Below are 24,032 nucleotides of genomic sequence, written 5' to 3'. Positions count from 1 at the left end.
GTCCAACACATGGAACATGTCTTTCAATCCTGATAAATCTCACACTCTCACGATGTCTCCCCAAAAGGACCGTTTGGAACCCCCCCCCCCCACCCAATCAACTTTCACAATCATCCGCTGGAAGAAGTCCTTTCATTCAAGCTTCTGGGTCTCACTATCTGCCATGATCTTTCCTGGGAAAGCCACATTTCCAACCTGGCCTCCAAAGCCAGTCGCCGACTGAAAATCCTCCATCGTACAAAGTTCTTCCTCGGCCCACCTGAGCTCTTGACCACATACAAAGCTTTCATCCGCAGCCTGAGGGAGTACTGCGCTCCCCTCTGGGCTAGTGCTCCTGCCTCCAACCTTCCTTGGCTTCACGCTGTGGAAACAAAGGCATTTAAGATCATTGGTATCTCCCACGATGAGGCTGAGTCTTTGGGCCTCTCACTCTCACCGCAGACAGGTCGGTGGTATTTCTGTCTTCTACCATCTCCTCTCCAGTCTTGCCCCTCAACCCTACTCTGTCTGTGATACGTCGTCCACCCCCATATTTCTGCAGGGCGCTCTTGGTCTGCCAGCAACCCCCTTCTGGTAAAACTACCAAAATCACGAATCACTGCTCACCTTCATTCTTTCATTCCTCTTTTATCCCACCTTCAGAATAAACTCCCACACACTCCTCAATCACATTCTTCCCTCCAGGCATCAAAACAGCCATTCACCACCAGCTCTTATCTCCCCCCATCCAAAAACCTCGATCTTTTATACCCCCATTAATCCACTCCAAACCCACCTCCTTAAAATTCTCTGCTTTCCTTCCTGAAAGTCCCTGTAATATCCATCTTGTGTACCCCATGTTCCCTGCCCTATCCCTCTCCCTTCCACAAATCTCCTAATGTCTCTTTTCCCCACTGTTTTGTCCTTCCCTCTCCCACCCCTCTTGTCTCATGCCCCCATTGCTGTGCGTTGTGTGTTCGCTCTCATACGAGCCTTGTCAATGTATACAAAAAAAACAATTGCCCCTGCAAAAGAAAGACCAAAAAAGAATGTCTCCATGATTACCAACAATTATTAATTGTATGTACACACAGATGAACAGAAAAACTTTCAACAACATTGTACAATGAAGACAATTCAGTCTTTGAGAATGGAAACCTGAGACAATATCTTACAGTTGGCTTGAGAACAAAGAAAATTCAGAGAATTAAAAAATTTAATCAAAGGCATTGATAAAATACATCGATTTTAACTCTCAGATGTGAACAATTGTCAAGATTAACTTCGAGAAAGACTTCTACAAGTGAATAATTCCGTATTTGGCAAGACGATGGAAATGCGAGAAATAGACAAAACATAACATTGAATACATCTTCGGAAAAAACATCCAAATTAATTAAGCACATCTTGGGAACAAACAACCAAATTTATTAAATATATATTGGAAACAAGCTTCCCCTCTTCCCACCCTTCTTGACTTCCCCACAACCCCCTCCCTCTCTCGGGTTCCCTCCTCTCGGTCCTGCACCCTCCACCTTCCTCAGTTCCGCATAGCTTCCCCACACCCTACTCCCTCTCCACATTCCTACATTCTACCAGCACGACAGCACTTCCTCCCCTGTACCATATAGTATGCACCTCAAACAACCGAGGCTTCCACTCCAATCGACAGTTCTTCCAATCCAGACCAACACCGATAAACCAGATATCTGTTTTTTCAGAAGTCTTTCTCCAAAAGGATGTCCCTGACTCATTAACTTCTCTCCCTGGCTATGTTGTCTCCTTCAGTTTGATCAAGCTGAACCCCGTTTTGGTGGTGGAGATGCAATGTACATGAACAATTCCAATTCACACTCTCTGTGTTCTGCTCTTGCACATCCCAAATGCCAGGAGTACCTCTGGCTGAAACTTCCCTTCCACTCCCACCTCATGTTTTTCTTTAGCTTGTACAATTCTCAAAACAGTGTCGACTCCATTTACATCTATCTTTTTCTCTCTATCTCTATCTCACAATCAACATGAAACAACCTTTAATCACTCATCCTAACTTTCACTTCCTCATACATGGTGACTTCAATCGTCACCGTGTCAATTGGCTGGGTATTGGTACCCCTCTCACCAGCCATAAGGCAGCACTTCAGCAAAGGACTTTTGTGATTCCAAACTGCACACACTCCCACCAGGATTTGGATATTACCAACTTCTCCGCCAACGTCTCCTGCTCCTCCTCTGCTCCAATTCGTTCATTTGATCACGTGCTTGTGAAGGTCAACATTTCTCGAAGCCATTCTCAGAGAACAGCTTCAGTGCTGACAGGTCTGACAGTACACTCAGGCAAACTGTCAAGGACCCCAAGCAGTGATTGTACTTCAGCACTGGTCTCCGATATCGACTGCCTCTGATATTAACACAGTCTAGGAATTCCTCCACAAACAACTTGCTCTCCCTCATGCACATATATCCCATCTTATCTTCAGATATCATAACTATCCTTCCACCCATGGTACACTGAATAATGTGGTGAACATGCATTCTCCTCTGGGAAGGCAAACTTGACCGAAAACAATCTTTGATCCTTCCATAAAGTCCACAAGAAGTGTGTCCACTCACAGGAGAGCCAAAAAAACTGTCCAACCTCAACGATGAACTTTCAAAATTGTCTATCTTCTCCAAAACAAGGTGGAGCCTCATTAGGTCTGTCTCTGAGATCAGTTTGGATTCAGACCCAGTCACTCTACACTGGACATGCTGCTTCTGCTCTCCCAATGATGGATGGAGGGCCTTCAATGTCAAACAAGAGATCAAGGCAGTCTCTCTCAACACATCTTGAGCATTTTACATGGTGTGGCACAACGATTTGCTCTCGACACCCTTTGCCAAGGAAATCTAAGTCCACCTCCATGTGGCTTCCTAACTTCCTCTCCTCTTCTTGCCAAGGTGTGGCTCTCAAGGGGATCATCTCCTTGTCAAGATTGGAGTGCCCCAATGTTCTGGGCCAGGTTATATTCCTCATCTTGGTGGTGGTGGTCATATGGCAGCTTAGCTGCCGGGGTAGCTATCATTTATTGAAGCACGACTGTGTCGCTGATGCAGTGCCCCTCTACCAGTACACACACTGGAACTGGTACTCATTTTGCCGACCTCAGAAGGATGACAGGCTGAGTCAACCCCCTGGTGTATTAATTCAGCAGCCGACGGGGCTTGAACTCAGGACCCTAGGATCCCAAGCCGCCACCCTAACCACTGAGCCAACACCAGGCTTATTCCTCATCTTTATGAACGATCCTTTTGAATTGGTGGAAAACACTCTTGATGTCTTTGCTGATGACACTACCCTCTGCCATAATATCTTTCCTCCTTAAGAGAGGCAGGAGCAGCCACTTCCATCTCCATAAACCTTGTCAGAGCCGTGTCAAATCAAATACTTTCAATCCTGACAATTCTCACACTCTAACTCTCTCTCTCAAAAAAATATATATTATAAAAAAACGCATTGTTTGGCTGATCCTCCCATCTACTTCTTATATAATCCACTTGAAGAAGTTCAATCAAACTTGTGGGCTTTATTATCATCCATGATTTTCTTGCGCAAACCATGTGGCAAAGTTGGTCTCCAAAACCAGTTGCTGACTGGACATCCTCCATGCAAAGTCTTTCCTTGGCACATTAGAACGTTTACCCACTTGCAAGTCCTTTATCCATAGCTTGATCAAGTTGTGCTCTCCCCTATGGAATGTTAAACCTATTCTAGAAAATTTTCAGCTTCAAACCCTCTCATTGTCATTGTATCTTGAGGAAAAACAAGACACTTCAATGTCATTGGAATCTCCCACAATGAGGCTAAGTCTATGGGCCTATTACTTTCACATAACAGAGTGTTCGGTGGTTTCTCTGTCTTCTATCACCTCCTTTCTGGTTTTACACACTCTTCCCTTTACATGCTCCATTCCCTACACAGGTTACTTATATACATGATCTGGCAGTAACTTCCTCTTGGTAAAATTCTCGAAATCCACTCACTGTTCACCTCCACCCTTTTGTTGCTCTCATTTCCCTCAACTTCCTCAGTCTCTTCAATCTCATTCTTCCCTCCACAGCTTCAAGTCGGCTGTTCAACATTTCAGGTAATATCCCATCCACAACCACGATCCTTTCTATCAATTTAACTCTTCACAGGTTTCCTTCCACTTTTGTGATTGAGAGTTTGTGGCTGCATCCATCTTGTTCACCTCATGACCTCCTCTCACCCTTATTCTGTCCCACCTCCCTCATTTTTCCAAATCTCCCTTTCTGATCCTGCATGGATCATCATATGTGTTTTCAAATTGCTTTTGTTAGAGAAACCTTTATCACAAATGGAGCATTTGTAAGGATGCTCTCCTGTATGGATCCTCATATGTCTTTTCAAACTGTCTTTTCTTGAGAAACCTTTATCACATATGGAGCATTTGTGTGGGTACTCTGCAGTATGGATCATCATATGTGTTTTCAAATGGCCTTTGTGAGAGAAACCTTTATCACAAATGGAGCATTTGTAAGGACGCTCTCCTGTATGGACCTTCACATGTGCTTTCAAATGGTCTTTTTGAGAGAAACCTTTATCACAAATAGAGCATTTGTATGGGCGCTCCCCAGTGTGGGTGGTACCATGGATGTTTAAACCCTGTTTATGAACAAAATCCTTATCACATACGGAGCATTTGTAAGGACGCTCTCCTGTATGGACCTTCATATGTGTTTTCAAATTGTCTTTTCTTGAGAAGCCTTTATCACAAATGGAGCATTTGTGTGGGTACTCTGCAGTATGGATCCTCATATGTGTTTTCAAATTCTGTTTTTGAGAGAAACCTTTATCACAAATGGAGCATTTGTAAGGACGCTCTCCTGTATGGATCCTCATATGTGTTTTCAAACTGTCTTTTCTTGAGAAACCTTTATCACACATGGAGCATTTGTATGGGCACTCTCCAGTGTGGGTAGTACTATGGATGTTTAAACTATGTTTATGAACAAAATCCTTATCACATATGGAGCATTTGTAAGGATGCTCACCTGTATGGATCCTCATATGTGTTTTGAAATTGCCTTTGTGAGAGAAACCTTTATCACAAATGGAGCATTTGTATGGGAGCTCTCCAGTGTGGGTGGTACGATGGATATTTAAACTCTGTTTATGAACAAAATCCTTCTCACATACGGAGCATTTGTAACGACACTCTCCTGTATGGATCCTCATATGTGTTTTCAAACTGTCTTTTCTTGAGAAACCTTTTTCACATATGGAGCATTTGTATGGGCACTCTCCAGTGTGGGTGGTACGATGGATGTTCAAATTATGTTTATGAACAAAATCCTTTTGACATATGGAGCATTTGTAAGGATGCTCACCTGTATGGATCCTCAAATGTGTTTTGAAATTGCCTTTGTGAGAGAAACCTTTATCACAAATGGAGCATTTGTATGGGAGCTCTCCAGTGTGGGTGGTACGATGGATATTTAAACTCTGTTTATGAATAAAATCCTTCTCACATATGGAGCATTTGTAAGGATGCTCACCTGTATGGATCCTCATATGCGTTTTCAAATTGCCTTTGTGAGAAAAACCTTTATCACAAATGGAGCATTTGTATGGGAGCTCTCCAGTGTGGGTGGTACGATGGATATTTAAACTCTGTTTATGAACAAAATCCTTCTCACATACGGAGCATTTGTAACGACACTCTCCTGTATGGATCTTCATATGTGTTTTCAAACTGTCTTTTGTTGAGAAACCTTTATCACAAATGGAGCATTTGTAAGGACTCTCTCCTGTGTGGACCTTCATATGCATTTTCAAACTGCTTTTGTGAAAGAAACCTTTATCACATATGGAACATTTGTGTGGACAGTCTCCTGTATAGATCCTCATGTGTCTTTTGACATTACTTTGTGAAGCAAAATCCATCCTGTGCCCATTATACTTATAACGTATTCGCTTTCCCAGAACCTTTTTGTGTTTGATCAATTTAATATTTGTGCTGTTTCGATCAGACATGCACTTGTATTTTAAAGGTAGTGAGTCTTGATCAAGTGGTTGTTTCTTCAAAGACTTCTTCACTGTCAGGGTCCACCTCGACCTGATTTCTCCAAGTGCACCTCTTGGTTGTTCTGGAAAAAAAAAAACAATAATATATTTTGTAATGTATATATTTTTAGTCAAAGTAAAAATACAGAATATTACATGTTATTTGTAAAAAAAAAATTGGTGCCTTTTTACACATGTGCCTTTTGTGATGGGAACTCCACACCTGGCCCCACCCACAAGCAAGAGGTGTTTACACATACCATTTTTAACCCTGACTATAAATTACACATGTTGCCTCTTCAGCATCACGTGCATCAAAATGACTTACTCTGAGAAGTGTCTGTGACATGGCATTCTAACCTATTCGAAACACACGGATCATGTTGCAGGCATAGTCTGGGAGCCCTGTTTCAAACAAGGTCTAATTTTTTCATTTGTTTCACCCCCTGCAATGGACAATGATTGACACTTCTTTATGGAGGAGGAGGGTCTCTGGAGTATATATACCAACTAATTTCATCAATAACAAATTGATTCTGAGCAGTAAAAGCATTAGCCACACCAAAAAGCAATCCATATTCATTGTCATTCCTTTGCAGTTGAAATCTAATTTTAAGTCCATGCAGAACTTTATCATGATCACAAAATCCAAATATACCTTTAAGAGGATCTGCCACAGTAAAACTATGACCTGCTTTTGTATCAGTATACATTCCTTTTCTTTCACTATATTCAGGGTCTGTGTTTGTTCCCGTTGCCATATCAGGAACAAAATCTTCGACAGCTCCCTTTCCCATTCTATCATGAAATGAATATAGTGTAAATTTCAACATTTCAGATGTAGCAGAGACAAAATCAACCGCTTCAACTTCTTGTGTTCCAATATACAAATGAACACCATCAAAAACTTTCCAAAAGATATCATTTATGAGTGTAGCGCTTGTGTTATTCGCAGCCTGAGTGAATGTAAATTTACACAACAATAACTTTCGGCGAGATTCAAATAAGTTTATTGATTATTAATTTCAAAACTTTTTGTTATATTTGTATTCCAGTCTGTTCCAGTTCTGGCATTTACCTTGAAGTAGTCTTCATTTTTCGTATACTTTGAGATGACAATGGTATTATCCAAATCATAGATACAATCAATTGCTTCCATACTTGGATTTACTTCAGAAAAAATATGTTAAAACTTTTGAAACCCTGACCCAAGTATTTGAATTGTTTTCTGTTGTTCTTGGGGAACCAGATATCGTAAAATTATCCTAAAATTTACTCTGTATATGGTTTTTCCAGACACGGGAAGATAAAACAGATTTTTGAGTTCCATATTGAATTTATAACCAACTGGGTTGAGTATACACTGAATGAAAATATTGTATTTGTTCTTATTCCATTATTATAAGCACCGTCAATCAAATAACAGTGACTTAATACCCAATTTGTGCCTGAGGATATGTGAATGACATTATCACTGTAAAACGTCCCATTAGTTTAATCTTTTTTTGAGGAGAAACCCAATAACTCTAAATGAATTATCAATTGTGAAATCAACCTTGTCATTATTTTTAAGTTTAATTGCTGATTTTGAAGGATTTTTTTGAATACCGAAAACAATATTTTTTGGTTCATCACCCTGTTATTTCATAAGGTGAGCAATTTCAGAAGATATTTGACAAATTTCATATGCTCCGGGTGAAAATGTTATCGTTTTGTTTCCACTTCCTGGATTACAACTAAACTTAGCATTTTTCTCGGTGATATTAAACAAGGTATTAAAAGTTTCCATGGACAATAAAGATGCCTCATATTCTTTTGTTGCGTCAAGTTGTTGTGGGTATGGGAATGAACAGGTTTGGTCGCTAGTTGTGAAATTAAAACTAAGGATTGTGCTTCTCATCTTATTTAATATGGAATAAAATATTTTTGTATCGACATTTATTAATTATTTTCATGTTCATCAACTGCTCTAAAATGGCTGATGCTTCATTGAAACAAATGTTATTTCTAGCCTTCTTACGACCCAACAGCAATAACAGTCTATTAAGTAATTGTGATGGGTCATTTGGAAAAAAAACTAACACCTGAACCAAGCCGACATAAAGCCTGAATAATGTGTTTCTCCTTCTCATTCTTCCGACTTTAACCAGGTATATTGACCCTATAATTAAGAGAGTCCAGCAAATCAATTTCTGCTCTCTCATCCTTATTTTCCATATCCAATGGTATATAAATACATACTTTGATTCATCCCTCACAGTTGAACCTTGTCTTCCATCTTTTGTGAGAAGAAACATTAATCTCGGAGTTAATTTAACAGGTGGTTGAACAGAACTCAAGAACCTTAAATCATCATTAAATATCAATCCCTTTTCTTGAAGAATATGGAATATTGCTGGTTGTTCTGTTGGAAGGAGACCTGATGTGGTTTTTAAATTGGCTGAATATTCATTGTTTTGAAGAGCCTTCACAATATAATCAGGGGGTTGATTTATCTCTTCCAGTTGTTGAAATAATCCTTCATCATCATCTTGTTATTCTCCAATATTCTCCAATTCTTCCTCCATCATTTGACTGAAATCTTTTAACATTTGAAGTTTTTTAGGAGTATATTCTATTGTGGGAACTGTGGAAGCATCCATAATTTTTTGTTGGGAAGTTTTTAAAAGTGGTTAAAATTTCTCTCTTGTTTTCTTTCAAATGCTTCTTCACCCGTGAGTTTCTGTCTGCGTTTCTTCTTTCTGTCTTCCTGTTGTTTTACAACTTTTGAAACAAACTATTGATGTTCCATAAATCTTCTTGCTCTTTCTTTCGCATCCGTTTATTTATTGGAAAATATCATTTAATGAATTGTAAAGATCAACAGGGAAATTTTCCTTTTCTTCATCATCCAAGTCGATGTGTTCAAATAAATCCTTTTCTTTAAGTATTTCATCAAATTCCTTATTAACATTAATAAGAGTTGTAATTTCTTCTTCACCAATACTTGCATCTCTGCTTTTCATACGTCTGCATTGAGTTTCTTCCTCAACATCAAAACCAAATGATAAAATCTTCTCTCCATTACCACTCAAATGTTTAATAATTTGTCTCATTCCTTCTGGATTAGTTTCTCATATCCCAAGACCACCCAGGAACATACAAATGTAGAGATTGATTTTAGTTTCTTTCACTCACTCTTACAATGTGAATATTTTGTTGTACCAAGAGAGACCTCCTCAAATATTTGACCTTCGTTCCTCAATTGCATATGTTCCTCGACTGAAATGTAGTAATAATCTTCACCTTCGACTTCTCCTGGTCGCATTGCTCTGGTTGTTGTAGATACAATATGAATCACATGGTGTTTTTTTTTAACTCACAATATTTTCATTTTTACTATTCAAAAACCCTGATTTATGAAAGTTTTTTTTTCCAGAAGCAGATATACCCACAAGATTAAAAAAAATAGTTGCCATTTATATATGTAATTGTTTATAAAATAAAAAATATATCCGGACCTTAATATCTAATCTTGTTTCACAACAATATATTTATATTTTTCAGTCGTGTGCTTCATATAATCCCCAAATTCCTTTTTACTGCATAATGTGGAACAATTGTCTCTCCAAAAATTGTTTATCGTTATTGAATTTAACTTGAATAAAATAAAAGTATGAGCATTGTTTCTCATTGAGCGACGAGAGAGTTGAAAGTATGATTGACTAAGATAAATACAATTACAAGAAGAATATCTCCCTCTTGTGTAGTAGCTGTCCATTACTGTTTGGTTTCTCTCATTAACACAATCAGTAAAGATAACGAGGTTCTTTTTTGATTTATCCAAATCTTGGGGTGAAGGTATATCATCCGAATTATCACTAAGAATACAAGTTATAGGTTTTGATTTCTTTTTACATTTCTATGCCTCACAAAATAGTTGTATTATATCTTCAATGTTATAATCATTCCGTTTGTTTTGAAGTTTAAATAAACCGATTATATCTTCTTTTCGAAGACCCACATTAAAACCTTGTGAGAGTAGTTGATACTCAGGTTGAAAACTTGACTTTGTGAAAATTATTATATTATCATGATCTCAAAAGTTAGGAGTGAGGAGCATCTTTAAAAGCAGGCAGGTTTTTCCACATCCACTTGAACCAACTGTGAGATCTTAATGAGTTTGGAAGATTTTTATGGTTGTTACATTATATCTTATTTTCCCAAATGGGTAAAAAATCATTTATTTATATATTTGGAAAACATGTTATTTAATTTTTTATTGGCTTTTTTAGAAACTCTGTTTTATCCTCAGTTCAGGTTTAATTTCAAGATAATCCATTATTTTATTTATACAATATCTTGTGTTGATATTTCCCTGAAAATGACAATCGTTAATAATATAAATCATCAATCCGTGAAACATTACCATCATTTGTTCGGTCTCTTCTCTTGTAAGAAAAGGTGTATTATCACCCTCATACTTCACATTCATTTATCTTGTTAATCTTGCAAAGTAATTCATTTTTGATGTAATTTTGAAACAGTTATATTCTTTTTTTATTTTCATTAATTCTAAGATAATCACAGAATATACATTGTTTATGGACTTCTAATTCTGTTTAATCCGACTCTATCACATGCAGGGCAATTCTCAAATTTATCACATGGAGAATCAGGGAATTCAAGAGGCTCAAGATCTAGTGTACTTTTCATATTTATAAAGTAAAACTTTACTTCAAACAAAATTCATCTTAGGTATCATCTTCAGTTCTTTCATTGGTGCTTTCACAATAATCTATGAAACTACTTTCATAACTATCGTTTTAACACAAACCCTCAGTATCATAACTGTCTTCTGTTCCAACAAAGATGCTATCATCACTCTCATAATCTTCCAAATCTTCAGTTGAATAATGATTCGTATTTGATTTTTGGAAAAAAAAAACCATTTCCATCTGTATCTACAGGGTGTCCCAAAAGTCTCCATACATCGGGAAAATTAACACTTTCAGCAAAATGTCTCCCGAAATTCTTCATACATCGCTTATCTCTTCTTTTTTTTCAAATTCCCTTCAAGAATGCCTTTGTCAAAAGAAGAACGTATTGAAATCATTCTCATGGCTGATTTGGGAAGTTGTTGCAAGGTTGCAATAGACTTTAACACAGTGGTTCTCAAACTTTTTTTGACTACCGCCCCTTCTGCCCTCTTGGACCGGCCCAATGCCCCCGAGTCCTATCATTCATGGTCGGACACACAGTGGGCAATAGGATAGTCCAAATTTATGTCGATCGGAAGCAAAAATAACAGAAGCCAAATATTTTCTGAATAATATTTTACTTTATTTTACTTTACTTTTCCTTTACTTTTTTATTTTATTTTGCACTACCTACAATGTTTCAGCAGAACAGGTCCATGTGTGGCAAACTGGGAATCTGTTATCACAGGCCCAAATACCGTTCGTGTGAAGGGTGGGCCTGGTGACTCGTTGCGAGATTACAAATGTCTGGCTCCATCTCAGTGAGGTAGAGACGCAGATCGCCCCTCTTGGTAATGTGAAGGCAGTTTCGATACTTGGTCAGCAGCACCATCATGGCGCTGAACCCTCTTTCAACGAGGTATGATGTGGGGAACGCCATCAGCAGCAGTTATGCCTCTGTCCACATTGCAGGGTATTCGCCCCGTTCCAGAATCCAGAATTTGGCGTATTCATGCTGCGAGAATCTTGCCTTCGCCTCATCATCATTCCACAAGTTGATAATTTTGTCCTGTAATTCGCGCTTCACATCTCGAATGTCACATTTGAATGGGTTGATCACCCATGCTGGCACCAACAGTTCTAGCATGTCTGAAACGTTGCTCCATATCTCCATGAATCTTCTCAAGGTGATTGCAATAAACAAGAAGCTCTTCATCAGAAACAGCAGTTTCCTTTGCAAACCGGGGAAAGAAGTACTTACCTCTGCGGCCGAGGGTTTCCCTGTGCAGAGTCGCCTTGGTTACGAACGTGCCGATCCCTTTCTTTGCTTTAATCAGCATCATATGGTCACCCTGGAGTTGTTTGTTGACATCATTCAGTATACTGAATATGTCCGCGAGATAAGCCACATCATGCTCAATCACATTCACTTTCTCCGATAACTCTGTATCAATTTCCGACAGAAACTTGACCACTGTCGAGAAGAGGGCATGGAAACGGGTCAAACAAGTGCCTTTGGACAACCATCGAACTTCGGTATGCAACAAGAGCCTCTCGAATGGTTCATCATTCTCCTGGCAAAGCTGACAAAACAGCCGATCATGCAGAGACGACACCTTGATTTTATTCACTGCTTTGATTACTATTTGGAGTGATGTATGAAGTCTGGTGCTGAGAGCTTTTGCTACAAGATGCTGGCAGTGCACGACACAGTGAATGGCGAACACGGACGGTACCTGGTTCTTCAGAAGCGCAATAAAACCACGCTGGCAGCCAACCATCGCTGGTTCCCCATCCGTCGCGCAAGCGAGAGTGTTCTGCATCAGTATGTTCTTATCAGTAAAGTACTTCTCCAATATTTGGAAGATGGAAGAACCCTTCGTATCGGTCTGGAGAGAGCGGGCAAACAACAATTCTTCCACCATTTCCTGATCACGGATGAAGTGAACGTAGCAGAGTAACAGAGCTTCACTGTCACGCAAAGTGGACTCATCCAGCTGGATGGCGAAGTGCGTGCTTCTCAGCTCACAACACAGCTTATCTTCTACATCTGATGACATTTCATCAATCCGCCTGGCCACGGAATCATTGCTGAGCGCAATCGACGAGAGAACTGGATACGGATCCTGGCCCATAACAGTTTTTATCACTTCCCCAACAGCCGGTTTGATCAACTGTTCGCCGATTGAATACGGTTTTCCAGATCTGGCGATGAGCAATGACAACTTATACGATGCTTCCTGTCCTTTATCCATGAGCTTTTGGCTGGCTTTGAACATTGTCGTTACCGTGGATCGCTTCTCAAATTTCTCTTTCAGCGATTGGAAATAGCTGACCTCTGCGCGAGCCTCATCACTGGGCTTTTTACTCAGGTGCTCGCTCAGTCGAGATGGTTTCATTGCTTCATTGGACAGCGTGATGCCACACAACAAACACATCAGTAACTGCGTGTTCATCGGGGATGGAATGAATCGATACTTGATATATTCAACGGAATACTGACGACACTTTTACTTTGAGGCCGACCAGACGTGAAGCTTTTTTGAATAACGAAATCAATACGCCAAGATGTCGAAAGACTAACACCAGTGATAAGGCCAAACAATAATTATATATTTCTGGTCTCTGGTCAGCGCGCACATCGATTTTTCACCCTGTGCGTCAAAAAAAAAATTCTTCACATTTCCAACAGTAGCTACAACAGCGCGCGCCTAAAGCACAATGCCGCGCCGCCTCAGTACTCACGCCTCGCTGGGAATTGCGCTGCCGGATCATAACACATGTATATGGTATTAACACCATGTGTGTATCAAAAAAAAACACTGACTTGCATTGTTGGTAAACAAGTCTGCAACATGCTTGAAGAACTTAATGATTTTCAGAATAAATACATTTTAAAATGTGTTTATTATTTACAAAAATAATACTTTGAGCGGTTGTACCAGGCAGATCCCCCAACTGTCGAGTTGGACGTCAAGGGTGTTACAATCCCTGTTGCTGACCCTCGAATCAACTGTGGTCCACCATCGCTTGTGGAAACACGGGCTGCGGTGAACCAGTTGAAACGGGGCAAAGCTCCAGGGATCTGTGGCATCCATGCCGAACTTCTCAAGGCTGGTGGAAATGCTGCACTCGTGTCGTTGCATGCAGTTTTGTGCTCTGCCTGGAACACAGCATCATCCCAACTGACTGGAAGAGGGGCCTTGTTGTCCCTCTCTGGAAAGGGAAGGGTGATCGCCAAGACTGCAACAACTACCGAGGGGTGACGCTGCTCTCAGTGCCGGGCAAGGTCTTTGCTCGGATAATTCTCGATAGGGTTCACCACCATCTGCTTGAGCACCAGTGTCCAGAGCAGTCAGGCTTTACACCAAAGAGGTCAACGATTGACCGTATCCTTGCACTTCGTGTCCTCACCGAACGCAGACGAGAGTTTCGGCAGGGGTTGCTTGCAGCCTATGTTGATCTCTGTAAAGCGTTCGATTCAGTGAATCGGGATGTCCTCTGGAGGATTCTTGGTCTTCGTGGGGTGCCACCAAAACTGATCGATCTGATGTCTGAACTCTACTCTGGTACTGAGAGTGCTGTGAAGTGTGGTGGTACCATCTCTGACTTATTTCCAGTTGTTACTGGAGTTCGTCAGGGATGTGTACTTGCCCCCACACTTTTCAGCACTTGTATGGACTGGATTCTAGGGAGGATGTCGGAGAGATCAAGTTGCGGTGCGTCATTTGGGAATGTCAAGATCTCGGACCTTGACTTTGCAGATGATGCAGTCATCTTTGCGGAGACTTTAGACATCCTCTTGGGGGCCCTCGAGGTGCTGAATGAGGAGTCGGAGCCGTTGGGATTACGGGTTTCTTGGGTCAAAACTAAGATCCAGACTTTCGGTGACATCTTGGATGCTGCTGTCCTGTCTGTGTCTGTTTGTGGTGAGGATGTTGAGGTCATGGAGAGATTCACTTACCTTGGCAGTGATATTCATGTCTCTGCTGGCTGCGAGTCAGAGGTCAATAGACGTCTGGGTCGAGCCTGGGGGTCATGGATTCACTGGATCATGGGGTGTGGCGCTGCCGGTACCTGTGCGGGAGGACGAAAGTCCGAGTCTTCAGGTCCTTGGTACTTCCAGTCTTGCTCTATGGGTGCGAGACTTGGACTCTGACCAAGGATCTGAGACGGAGACTTAATTCCTTTGGTACCAGGTCTCTTCGGAGAATCCTTGGCTATCGCTGGTCAGATTTTGTGTCCAACGAGCGGTTGCTGAGAGAGACTCGGATGAGATTTGTTACTTGCATAGTCCGTGAGCGTCAGTTGCGGCTGTATGGAAATGTGGCTCGTTTTCCTGACTCTGATCCTGCTCACCAGATTCTCTCAGCGAGGGAGTCTCATGAGTGGAGGAGGCCAGTGGGTCGACCACATGCCTCATGGTTGCAACAGGTTGACCATCATCTCAAGGAGATGGGGATGGGCCTGGCATGTGCCTGGGGGATGGCCAGACGGAGGCCCCTGGAGTACCGGCGGAAAGTGGACGCAGCGACGTGCTGTTCTGGCACATGCTCCCATACCTGACCTGACCTTTCGGCTCGCTCTTCACGAAAGCCGATCGCAAACAGACACAGCCGTCCCTTGTACAGCCGATCGCACCACCTCGGCGCTCTCAGTTCCACCACCCTTTCCGGTGCTCACTTCTCTAGGCCACTCCCTCTCAGAGCGCTAAGCGGGGCCTATTGTCCGGAGAGGGGAAGGAAGAAGAAGAACCTCTCGGTACACCACCACTGCACGAACAATGAACAGCTCGCTACACCTCCCGACACACATGTAACATCCAATTACCGAAAAACCTGGCTAAACATGCATTTAATGGGGTGATCTGGGCAAATCCTATATTTAATAACACACAAAGGGCCATTTCCGCAACACTACCCCCACCTTTTTCCTGAGCCTCCATCTGGGGCAGCCCACGGTAATGGCCCTGTCTTACGTACAGCACAGATCTCCCATTTACTCTAACCCACAACATGGGAAGCACTTAACTCCAAAAACGAAAGTGACACAGTAAGATGTCACTATCCTAGTGTGTTGGATCACGAATCTAACAAACAAATTCACACTCTATGCACACTACTTCACATTCTAATTATGGATTTGAACGGGAGGGCATTCTATTTTACTTTTAACATCAATATTTGCACAGGAGAAGGACATTCAAAGGTTCAAAGTTCTTTAACGTGTTTTTTCCTTCATGCCCCCTCCCGGCAGTATTGGCCATTCACCCCTGAGGGTTTCCTTACTTCGTGGCCTTATTGGCCTCTCACCAGGTGAGTTCAGTCGGCCCAGTGGCCAAATCTCACAAAGAGTTCTTCGGCCCACTGAGCCCACAAAATGGCATGAATCTTCGGCCGCAACGGCCCACAAAAATGCTTAGGCCCTTATGCCCTACTCACAAGCAGCAGCAGGCAACAAGCCCTGCATTGGACAGCAGATGGCACAGCAATGGTGGCACGGTGATATCGATGGTAGCAAATGCAGTTTGGAGATGTTCTCGAGGACGTAAGAGGCTGTGATGACTTCAGACCAGGTGAGATGGAGTGTTCCCTTCACCTTCCTTGCCTGACTTGTTTTGGCAGGACTTGTTTTAGTTAAGTTCTCTTTTTTTTCTTTCTTTCTTTCTCTTTTTTTTCTTCTTTTACAGACAGCATGGTGTGTTTCTTACTCAACGTTATCTTCCTGGGTGTGTGCTTATGACATACTGGTGGCCTCTCTGGCACTTGGAGAGGGTGACCTAGCCTGGCCCTTGCTTACAAATTTTCCCATCAATTCTACTCGCTCCAGGTGTCACACATGAATGGTGCGGAGGAGAGTTCATCGAATCATACCATTTACTTTAAGCTCTAGACAATGCAACAAACCCTGCTATGGCAAGAATGATCCTCATGACCAATTTTTCCCAACCTGGCACACTTCCATTCTTTTAAAGCTGGGCAAGGCCCTTATTTGCCTTTTTCCATTTGGTGGTGCTTGGCATAACTCGCTGGCTGGGGGGGTGTGACTACTACTTGGCCTTGTTGCCTGCTTCCAATCGGGGGTGGAGAACACCCAGCGACCTCGGGGTTCACCTGAGCGTGCTTCTGGCGCTGCGAACTAAGGGGTGGCTCTCTCTAGCCCCCATACTGTGCTCTCCCAGCACCCATACTGTGCTCTCCTGGCACTAAACCCTACTGTGCTCTCTTGGCAGCTCTGACAGCCTTCACCTGCCAGGAACCCCCAAAGCCCTGGTGCCGTATTTCCCGACTCACCAACTTACAATACCATGTCACACTCCCAGCCAGTACCCCCATACCTTGGCCTGCACCTACCCCTCACAGTTAACCTGCACAATGGAACAGCAGCCAAAATCCATGTCAAATCCTCGAAGTCCCCCTAACCTACACTAACTTGGTTCGGAGACTCCTACCGACAGGGTACATTGTTCACACTCACTCTCCTCATTTGCACAATCACGCCATTCACCCAAACACTTTAGTCATTCATTCCACAGTGCAACACACCCAACCCACAACACCATCCAACACCTTTCACTTTTATGTGAAAACAAAAACGCACCAGTCCCTCGGATCCCACTTGGTCATCAAATTTAACTGATACACTTTTTTTTATCAAACCCCAATCAATTTGTCACTACGTCCATTGTCCGCTGGCCTCCTTCATCCTGCCCTAATCGTTTATGTCCAACAATCCAAACAAAAGATCAAAATCTCTTCACCAGCCCCATGGAACCTCTGCATGGTTCCAACCAGGCATTTCAGTCTTTCCTCAAACAAGCCACCCCTTGTCATCCACTTGTTTCAGGTGTATTTAACACTCTGCCTGTGATGTCTCCACCATTTTTTCAATAATCACCCAAATCCACTCGTGCCACTCTCATCCCTTCTGTCATCTCTCAATTCGCAATCACTCTCGATGTAATTTCCAATCAAAATTTTAACATGCCAATATGGCCTGCTTCTTAGGCTCATTGGAAGGGAAGTGAGGGAACGAATCCCTCAGTACCCATTGCATGACCCCGCCGCCTTTCCGCCACGGTTCAAAGGGGTCACGTCTCAATTGGGGTTGTGGTCTACCCCCTCCTCTTCTCCAGGGTTCGTGAAAGTTAGATAAACCCCAATCGGGGGAGCGGCCTCCCCCTCTTCTCCAGGGTTCACGGAAATCAGGTAAACCCCAATCGGTGAAGCGGCCTCCCCCCTTCTCCACAACTCCCTGAAGACAGATAAACCCCACTCAGCTTGCCAAACCCCTCGTGTGCTCTGAGAGGTTTGAAGACCAAGTGACACACGCCAGTGCCACTTGCTACTCATCTGCCCTCCACCCCAAAGTTCCTGTGAGGCTGATAGAGAAATTAAAATCCAATTTCTAAAGCCTGCTCCTGGATGCAGCACCTCTAACTCTGTAAGAACCCATGTGGAGCTGTCCATTATGGTTTTTGTCCCCTGTGTGAAGTCCTGTCCTGGTGGCATTTCTATTTTCCCTTGCACCTCTAACCTATTTCCTACGTCACCTCATTCCACGCAAAGGAATCCCACACAAAGCAGGCTGCACACATTCCAAGGTTATGTGTTGACCTTCCACCCATTCAACCTTCCCTGCGTACTGACTACCTGCCTCGCATTCCAGGGTTACATCCCCAACCGCCACGTGAGTACCTACACACGTTTCGGCCTTGGCAGCACACACCGGTGCTGTAGTCTGGACTGTGGGCTCACAGCATTCGTTCACAGGCACTCCACACACATTCAGGGGTCACACATAAGTGCACCCCATCGGACAGAGTCTTCATTAGCATAAATTCAATTCCGAACTTAAGCTCATCATCCGCACCATGTAGGCATGTGCCCACGTACCTGCTTTGTTTCAGTCACCTCGGTCCGGTCGCTTCTCTCTCTCCAGCAGGTTGCTCATCATCGATTCGCCACATTCCTCTGGGGCTGTCTGCTCCACCTGCTGGACCTGCTCAAAATGTGTTTCATTCGTCAACAACCCCGTATGCTCCCTCAATGTCTCCTTCACCAGGGTTTGCTCTACTTGTGGTTTCATCCGACGAGTGATGTCAATAAAGTCCCACACCACTAACTTTCCTCCCTGTGGTGATGTCACACATCCCATATTATTGTGCTTTTCTACTTCCTGGCTCCATTTTCTTTTCCATTTGAGTCGTTCTTCCTCTCTGAGCCTTTTGAGTTGTTCGTTATCTTTCCGGAGTTTTTCCATCTCCGCGAACTCCAACCTTGCTCTCTCCTTTTGTTGGTCAGTTTCAAATTCATGTTCTTTTTGTTTCCTCTCCCACTGTCTCTCGTGTTCTTCCTTCTCCAATCTCGTCGTTTCCCTCAAATGGTTGATTTCACTTTCCTGCTTCATTCCTTGGTCTTTCACCATCTCCGCGTACTCCAACCTCGCTCTCTCCTTTAGTTGGTCAATTTCAAATTCATGTTATTTTTGTTTCCTCTCCCACTGTCTCTCTTGTTCTTCCTTCTCCAATCTCGTCGTTTCCCTCAAATGGTTGATTTCACTTTCCTGCTTCATTCCTTGTTCTTTCACCATCTCCGCGTACTCCAACCTCTCTCTCTCCTTTAGTTGGTCAATTTCAAATTCATGTTATTTTTGTTTCCTCTCCCACTGTCTCTCTTGTTCCTCAGTTTCCAATCTCGTCGTTTCTCTCAATTGGTTGATCTCCCTTTCCTGCTTCATTCCTTGTTCTTTCACCATCTCTGCGTACTCCAACCTTGCTCTCTCCTTCAGTTGGACTATTTCAAATTCATGTTATTTTTGTTTCCTTTCCCACTGTCTCTCTTGTTCCTCAGTCTCCAATCTCGTCGTTTCTCTCAATTGGTTGATCTCCCTTTCCTGCTTCATTCCTTGTTCTTTGTGTTTCCTATCCCACTGTCTCTCTTGTTCTTCATTCTCCAAGATCTTCGTTTCTCTCCATTGGTTGATTTCCCTTGCCCGCTTCATTCCTTGTACTATTACTATCTCCGCTCTTCTTTCACATGCTCCCTTCCTCCTTCCGTCCATTCTCTTACCGTATCCCTCGCTATATTCTAGTTGACGTGCCAGTTCATTTCCCCTGCACTCCGATTTCCAAAGCTGTACTGACTTTTCCCACAATTCTTCCGTCCTTTGCTCCAGACACTTCTCTCCTCCTTTTATCTTCTGTTCTCGGTTTTCTCTTATCTGATTGCCTGATCTTACCTCTTCCTTCAGTTGTTTCAATTCCAAATCGTGTTCCCGTTTTTCCTTTTCCAACTTTGTTTTCCATTCTTCCTCCAAGCTCTTCCTATCCTGGGAGTTAAGCCTAAGTCACATTTGCTCTACGGCGAGGATACGGCGGCCGTACGCTCTCTGAATTGACAGAAACGTGCGGCGGCCTCAGAGTTTCTGCGGTGGCCTCAGGGCGGCCCTACGTCATTTGGCTATCTTTTACAGGCTGTAGGGGTCGCCGTGGAATTATAACGCGGAGTTATAACTTTTTTCATTTCTACGTTGGCCGTAGCAATTCGACATGCCGTAGTTGTGTTCCATGTCGACCGTACGTAGGGCGTACGGTGGGCTTGCGTTATCCGTGCGGCTGCCGTAGGCTCTTATTAATGAAAAATGAATTTTGCCAACCCCCAAAAAACTACGGCGGCTGCACTATTCCCATGGTCACCGCACGTTGGCCTTGTGGTCTGTGTGACTCCATGCGGGCAACGCAGGGTTGACGCACGGTTCCCCTACGCCCGCTGAGCGTCCTACGTACGGCCTCCGTGGCAGTCTGCGTCGACCGTGCGCTACCGCTAAAGATCGGAGTATAGGTGTTTGCCTATACGTACTCCGAACTGGTATATTCAGTTATATATATATATATATATATATAACAGGATATACCATAACTATAATATATATATATATATATATATATATATATATATATATATTATAGTTATGGTATATCCTGTTATATATACTGGTATATTCCGAACTGTTATATTTTTATTTCAGTAAAAAAAGAACTGGTATATATACCCACTCGTTACCGTCCGTCTGGCCACACATTCGCCTTGGGGCCCCCCTGCGGTTGCCTTGCGGGCACCTTGAGGCTGCCTTGCGTCTGCCTTGAAAATTCTATGGCCGCCGCAGGGACGTCCTAAGGTCACCGTGCGACATCAAATCAAAGACCGTACAGCACCCCCACTTTTTCAGTCTCCAGAATTTCTAAACACGTCTTGCGGCTCCCCGAAAAATAAAAACATATATGACTGCTACATTGTGTGACCGTGGAACTACTGCAGCCGCCGTAAAATTGCTAGTGGCCATAGATTTTGGAGACCCCACGGCCGCCGTGGCAAATGTGACTTAGGCCTTACTAATTTGCTCCTCCTCTATTCTTTTGTTCAGTTCGCTCTTCTCAAGTTCCAACACCCTACGGGTAAAGCACTCTACTTTAGCCCTTTCTCCACGTCGTCCCAAGCCTGTGTTGGCTAAGTCCTTTTCCAGCCCCCAAATTTGTTCCTGTGCATCGGCCAATTGTTTTGACTCCCCGTGCATATAATTTTCCCGAACCTCGTCTGTGTGCCGTAATGCCTCGTCCAATTTAATTTGTAACTCCTCAATAGAATTCCCATCACACTCCACCTGTTCCAAGGTATCCGCCAATCGTGCATGAATCTCGTCAATGTACGCGTTGGCGTCCCAATTCGTTTGCCATAGCGCATACCATGTCCACGTGGTTTGAACCAGTGGGTGGGAGCGCTTTCTTCGTGCTGTGCGGTTCGTTACGCTATTCATAGTAACCCTCTCCCGCTTTGTGTCGCGCTGAGGTGGAGCCGCGCCGCCATTTTGCGACTCCATTTTTCTTCATAATTTCGAAGTTTTACACCCAATCCGCTCAAAATAAAATCAAAGCAAATTTGGAACTTGCGAGCGACTTTTTTTTCTTCGTGCCTCGAGTAATCAATGTTTGGGGTGCAAAATGAACCACAGGTCCAAATATCCCACTCCTACCAGTGTTAAGGATTCGGCGGTGGCAGGATTCGCACCTGACTATTGACAGCCAAATGTTGATGATTCGGCGTCACTTATCAGCACTGCCGTCTCCGGGGTTATAACGCCGGCTGGCTCGGCACAGGCCTCGGGTACGTGCCTCGGATCACGATACCAACGTACACCTGGGCCGTACTAGTTGGGGAAATAGACCCCAGCTACAGACTGGATTTGTCAGAGACCGAGCATAGTCTGGCAGTCCGCAGCCCATTTGGGTTTTACATCCAAATTGAGTGGATCATTCCTCGGCACAGCACGAATAAATTCAAGGTGGCAAATCTCGTATAACTCAGCCAGATTTATTGGGGACACAACGGGGAACACAACACAAGCAAAGCATTCACGACAATGTTATAATTAATCTATAACCCGTTCTTAACTAGGGAGCTATGGATTATGGGTTTCGAAGGGAACCCAAGCGAGATAAACCTTCAACAACATGCAGACAAGACACGGACAGCATGTAGACAAGACACAGAGTACTTGGTGATGCCTCATGGACAAGAGGAAAAGTGTCAAAGGCACGAATTGGCGTCCTGACAAGCCGATGTCGATGGATTCAAGCACCCAAGCTCAAGCATGCCACGTGGCAAAATGGCGGCGTCATCCTCCTTTTGTAGCACCGCCTCAGCGCGTTCAGCCCCCGTAAGGTCGACGGCACAAGAGCGAAAGATCCGTGGTGTGTTCCAGCTGGCTTTTCACAAGGTCCAGTATACAAGTCCGGGCCTGGCCTGTTCACCAGGTTAGGCCAAAATTGGGGTGTTGGGCTCTGCAGGTGGATCGATGGGACCACAAGACGTGTCGAGACTTGTCGAGCCGTGCCGGCAGCAAAGACAGTCAGAGGCTCCGTGGTTCGACGCATGTTGAACCTGTCGATGACCTCATAAAGTCGTTCGCCAACTCACACAGCAGCCAGTTCCTCTCGAAGCCGATTGCAGCTTTCCACTAGTCGTTTCTATACAGCACAATCCTCACTCGAGACTCAAGCTCAGTTACTCCCTCGGCAGATCGCTGACTCGACCCTCCGGTTCAGGTGGTTCGTCTCTTACAGATCGCCGACCACACGCACCGCGAGTTACTCCCTCAGCAGATCGCCGACTAACCCTCAGGTTCAGGTACTCCCTCAGCAGATCACCGACCGACGCTCACAGTTTCTCCTCCAGCGGATGGCAGACAGACCTCTTGCAGTCCCTTCCTTGCCTTTCTTTCGGCTTGCTCTTCACGAAAGCCGATCGCAAACAGACACAGCCATCCCTTGCACAGCCGATCGCACCACCTCGGCACTCTCAGTTCCACCAACCTTTCCGGCGCTCGCTTCTCGAGGCCACTCCCTCTCAGAGCGCTGGGCGGGGCCTATTGTCCGGAGAGGGGAAGGAAGAAGAACCTCTCGGTACACCACCACTGCACGAACAATGAACAGCCCGCTCCATCTCCCGAAACACATGTAACATCCAATTACCGAACAACCTGGCTACACATACATTTAATGGGGGGGGGATCTGGGCTAATCCTATATTTAATAACACACTTGGGGCCATTTCCGCAACAATATTATCAAATGCCTGTTCGACATAGCTCCGAATCACTGGATGCATTGCAATGCTTATAAACGCCCAGAAACGCCAGCATTCATGGCTTTATTTCATTTCTGCACATGTCATAACCTCGAGATTCTCTTACACAAACCCGAATTACAACATTTAGCCTAAGCCACATGCCAAGTGCCCTACAGTGCCCTACAGTTCATGTCCCGATCGGGATGTACTGTCGACAGTTACGACAAGGTAGAGGTATGTATACAGCGCACACAGACATGGTACATATGGGGAGATTTGGATCTGTGGGGACTCTCCATGGGTGTGAGAGCATGCCATGCCTGTTTTGGGTGCCGTGGTGGTCAGGTTTCATTCCATATGTTATGGAGGTTTTGATCACGTTTTCGTTTGTCTTTGCATCTGTTTCTAAAGCAATTGGTTATTGGGTTTCCTTTACAAAGGTTATATGCATTACTTCTTTTGAGTTTCAAAGCAAAATATATTTGATAACACCCAACTTCCGAGCCATTTGCGGGATTAACACGTTTTCTAAATTACCCAGCCAAATTATTTTTTCCACCCGTCACACACAGCTGTTTATGAAGATTAACGTTCGTGCACATCTCCTTGAAACATCTCCAGAAATGGAATATTGTTTTTTGGTGAGAGCTACTCAAGGTTTTGAGGTTGTATACAGTACATACT

At 43.6% G+C, this 24,032-nt stretch overlaps 1 protein-coding gene across 14 annotated transcripts in view; it reads right to left on the bottom strand.

Moving 5' to 3' along the window:
• Positions 1-1,033: 1,033 nt before the first annotated feature.
• The window catches only part of LOC147029178 (uncharacterized), a 48,813-nt gene continuing 25,814 nt past the window's right edge, over positions 1,034-24,032 (bottom strand). For 13 of the 14 annotated variants that reach the window (XM_085876387.1, XM_085876392.1, XM_085876384.1 and 10 more), the window contains one exon: positions 1,034-6,126. In XM_085876387.1, the coding sequence (XP_085732513.1) occupies positions 4,229-6,126 (1,898 nt within the window). In that variant the 3' untranslated portion in view covers positions 1,034-4,228. Of the gene's footprint in view, positions 6,127-20,697; positions 23,146-24,032 lie in introns of those variants that run through there. The other variant, XM_085876397.1, reaches the window with a different exon arrangement.

The sequence above is a fragment of the Eptatretus burgeri genome, chromosome 4 (genome assembly GCF_056783735.1).
Source record: "Eptatretus burgeri isolate ZD-2024b chromosome 4, Ebu_testis_v1, whole genome shotgun sequence".
Classification (NCBI taxonomy): Eukaryota; Metazoa; Chordata; class Myxini; order Myxiniformes; family Myxinidae; genus Eptatretus; species Eptatretus burgeri.
Note: the sequence above shows the minus strand (reverse complement) of the source record. Positions and strands in the feature narration are given on the sequence as shown.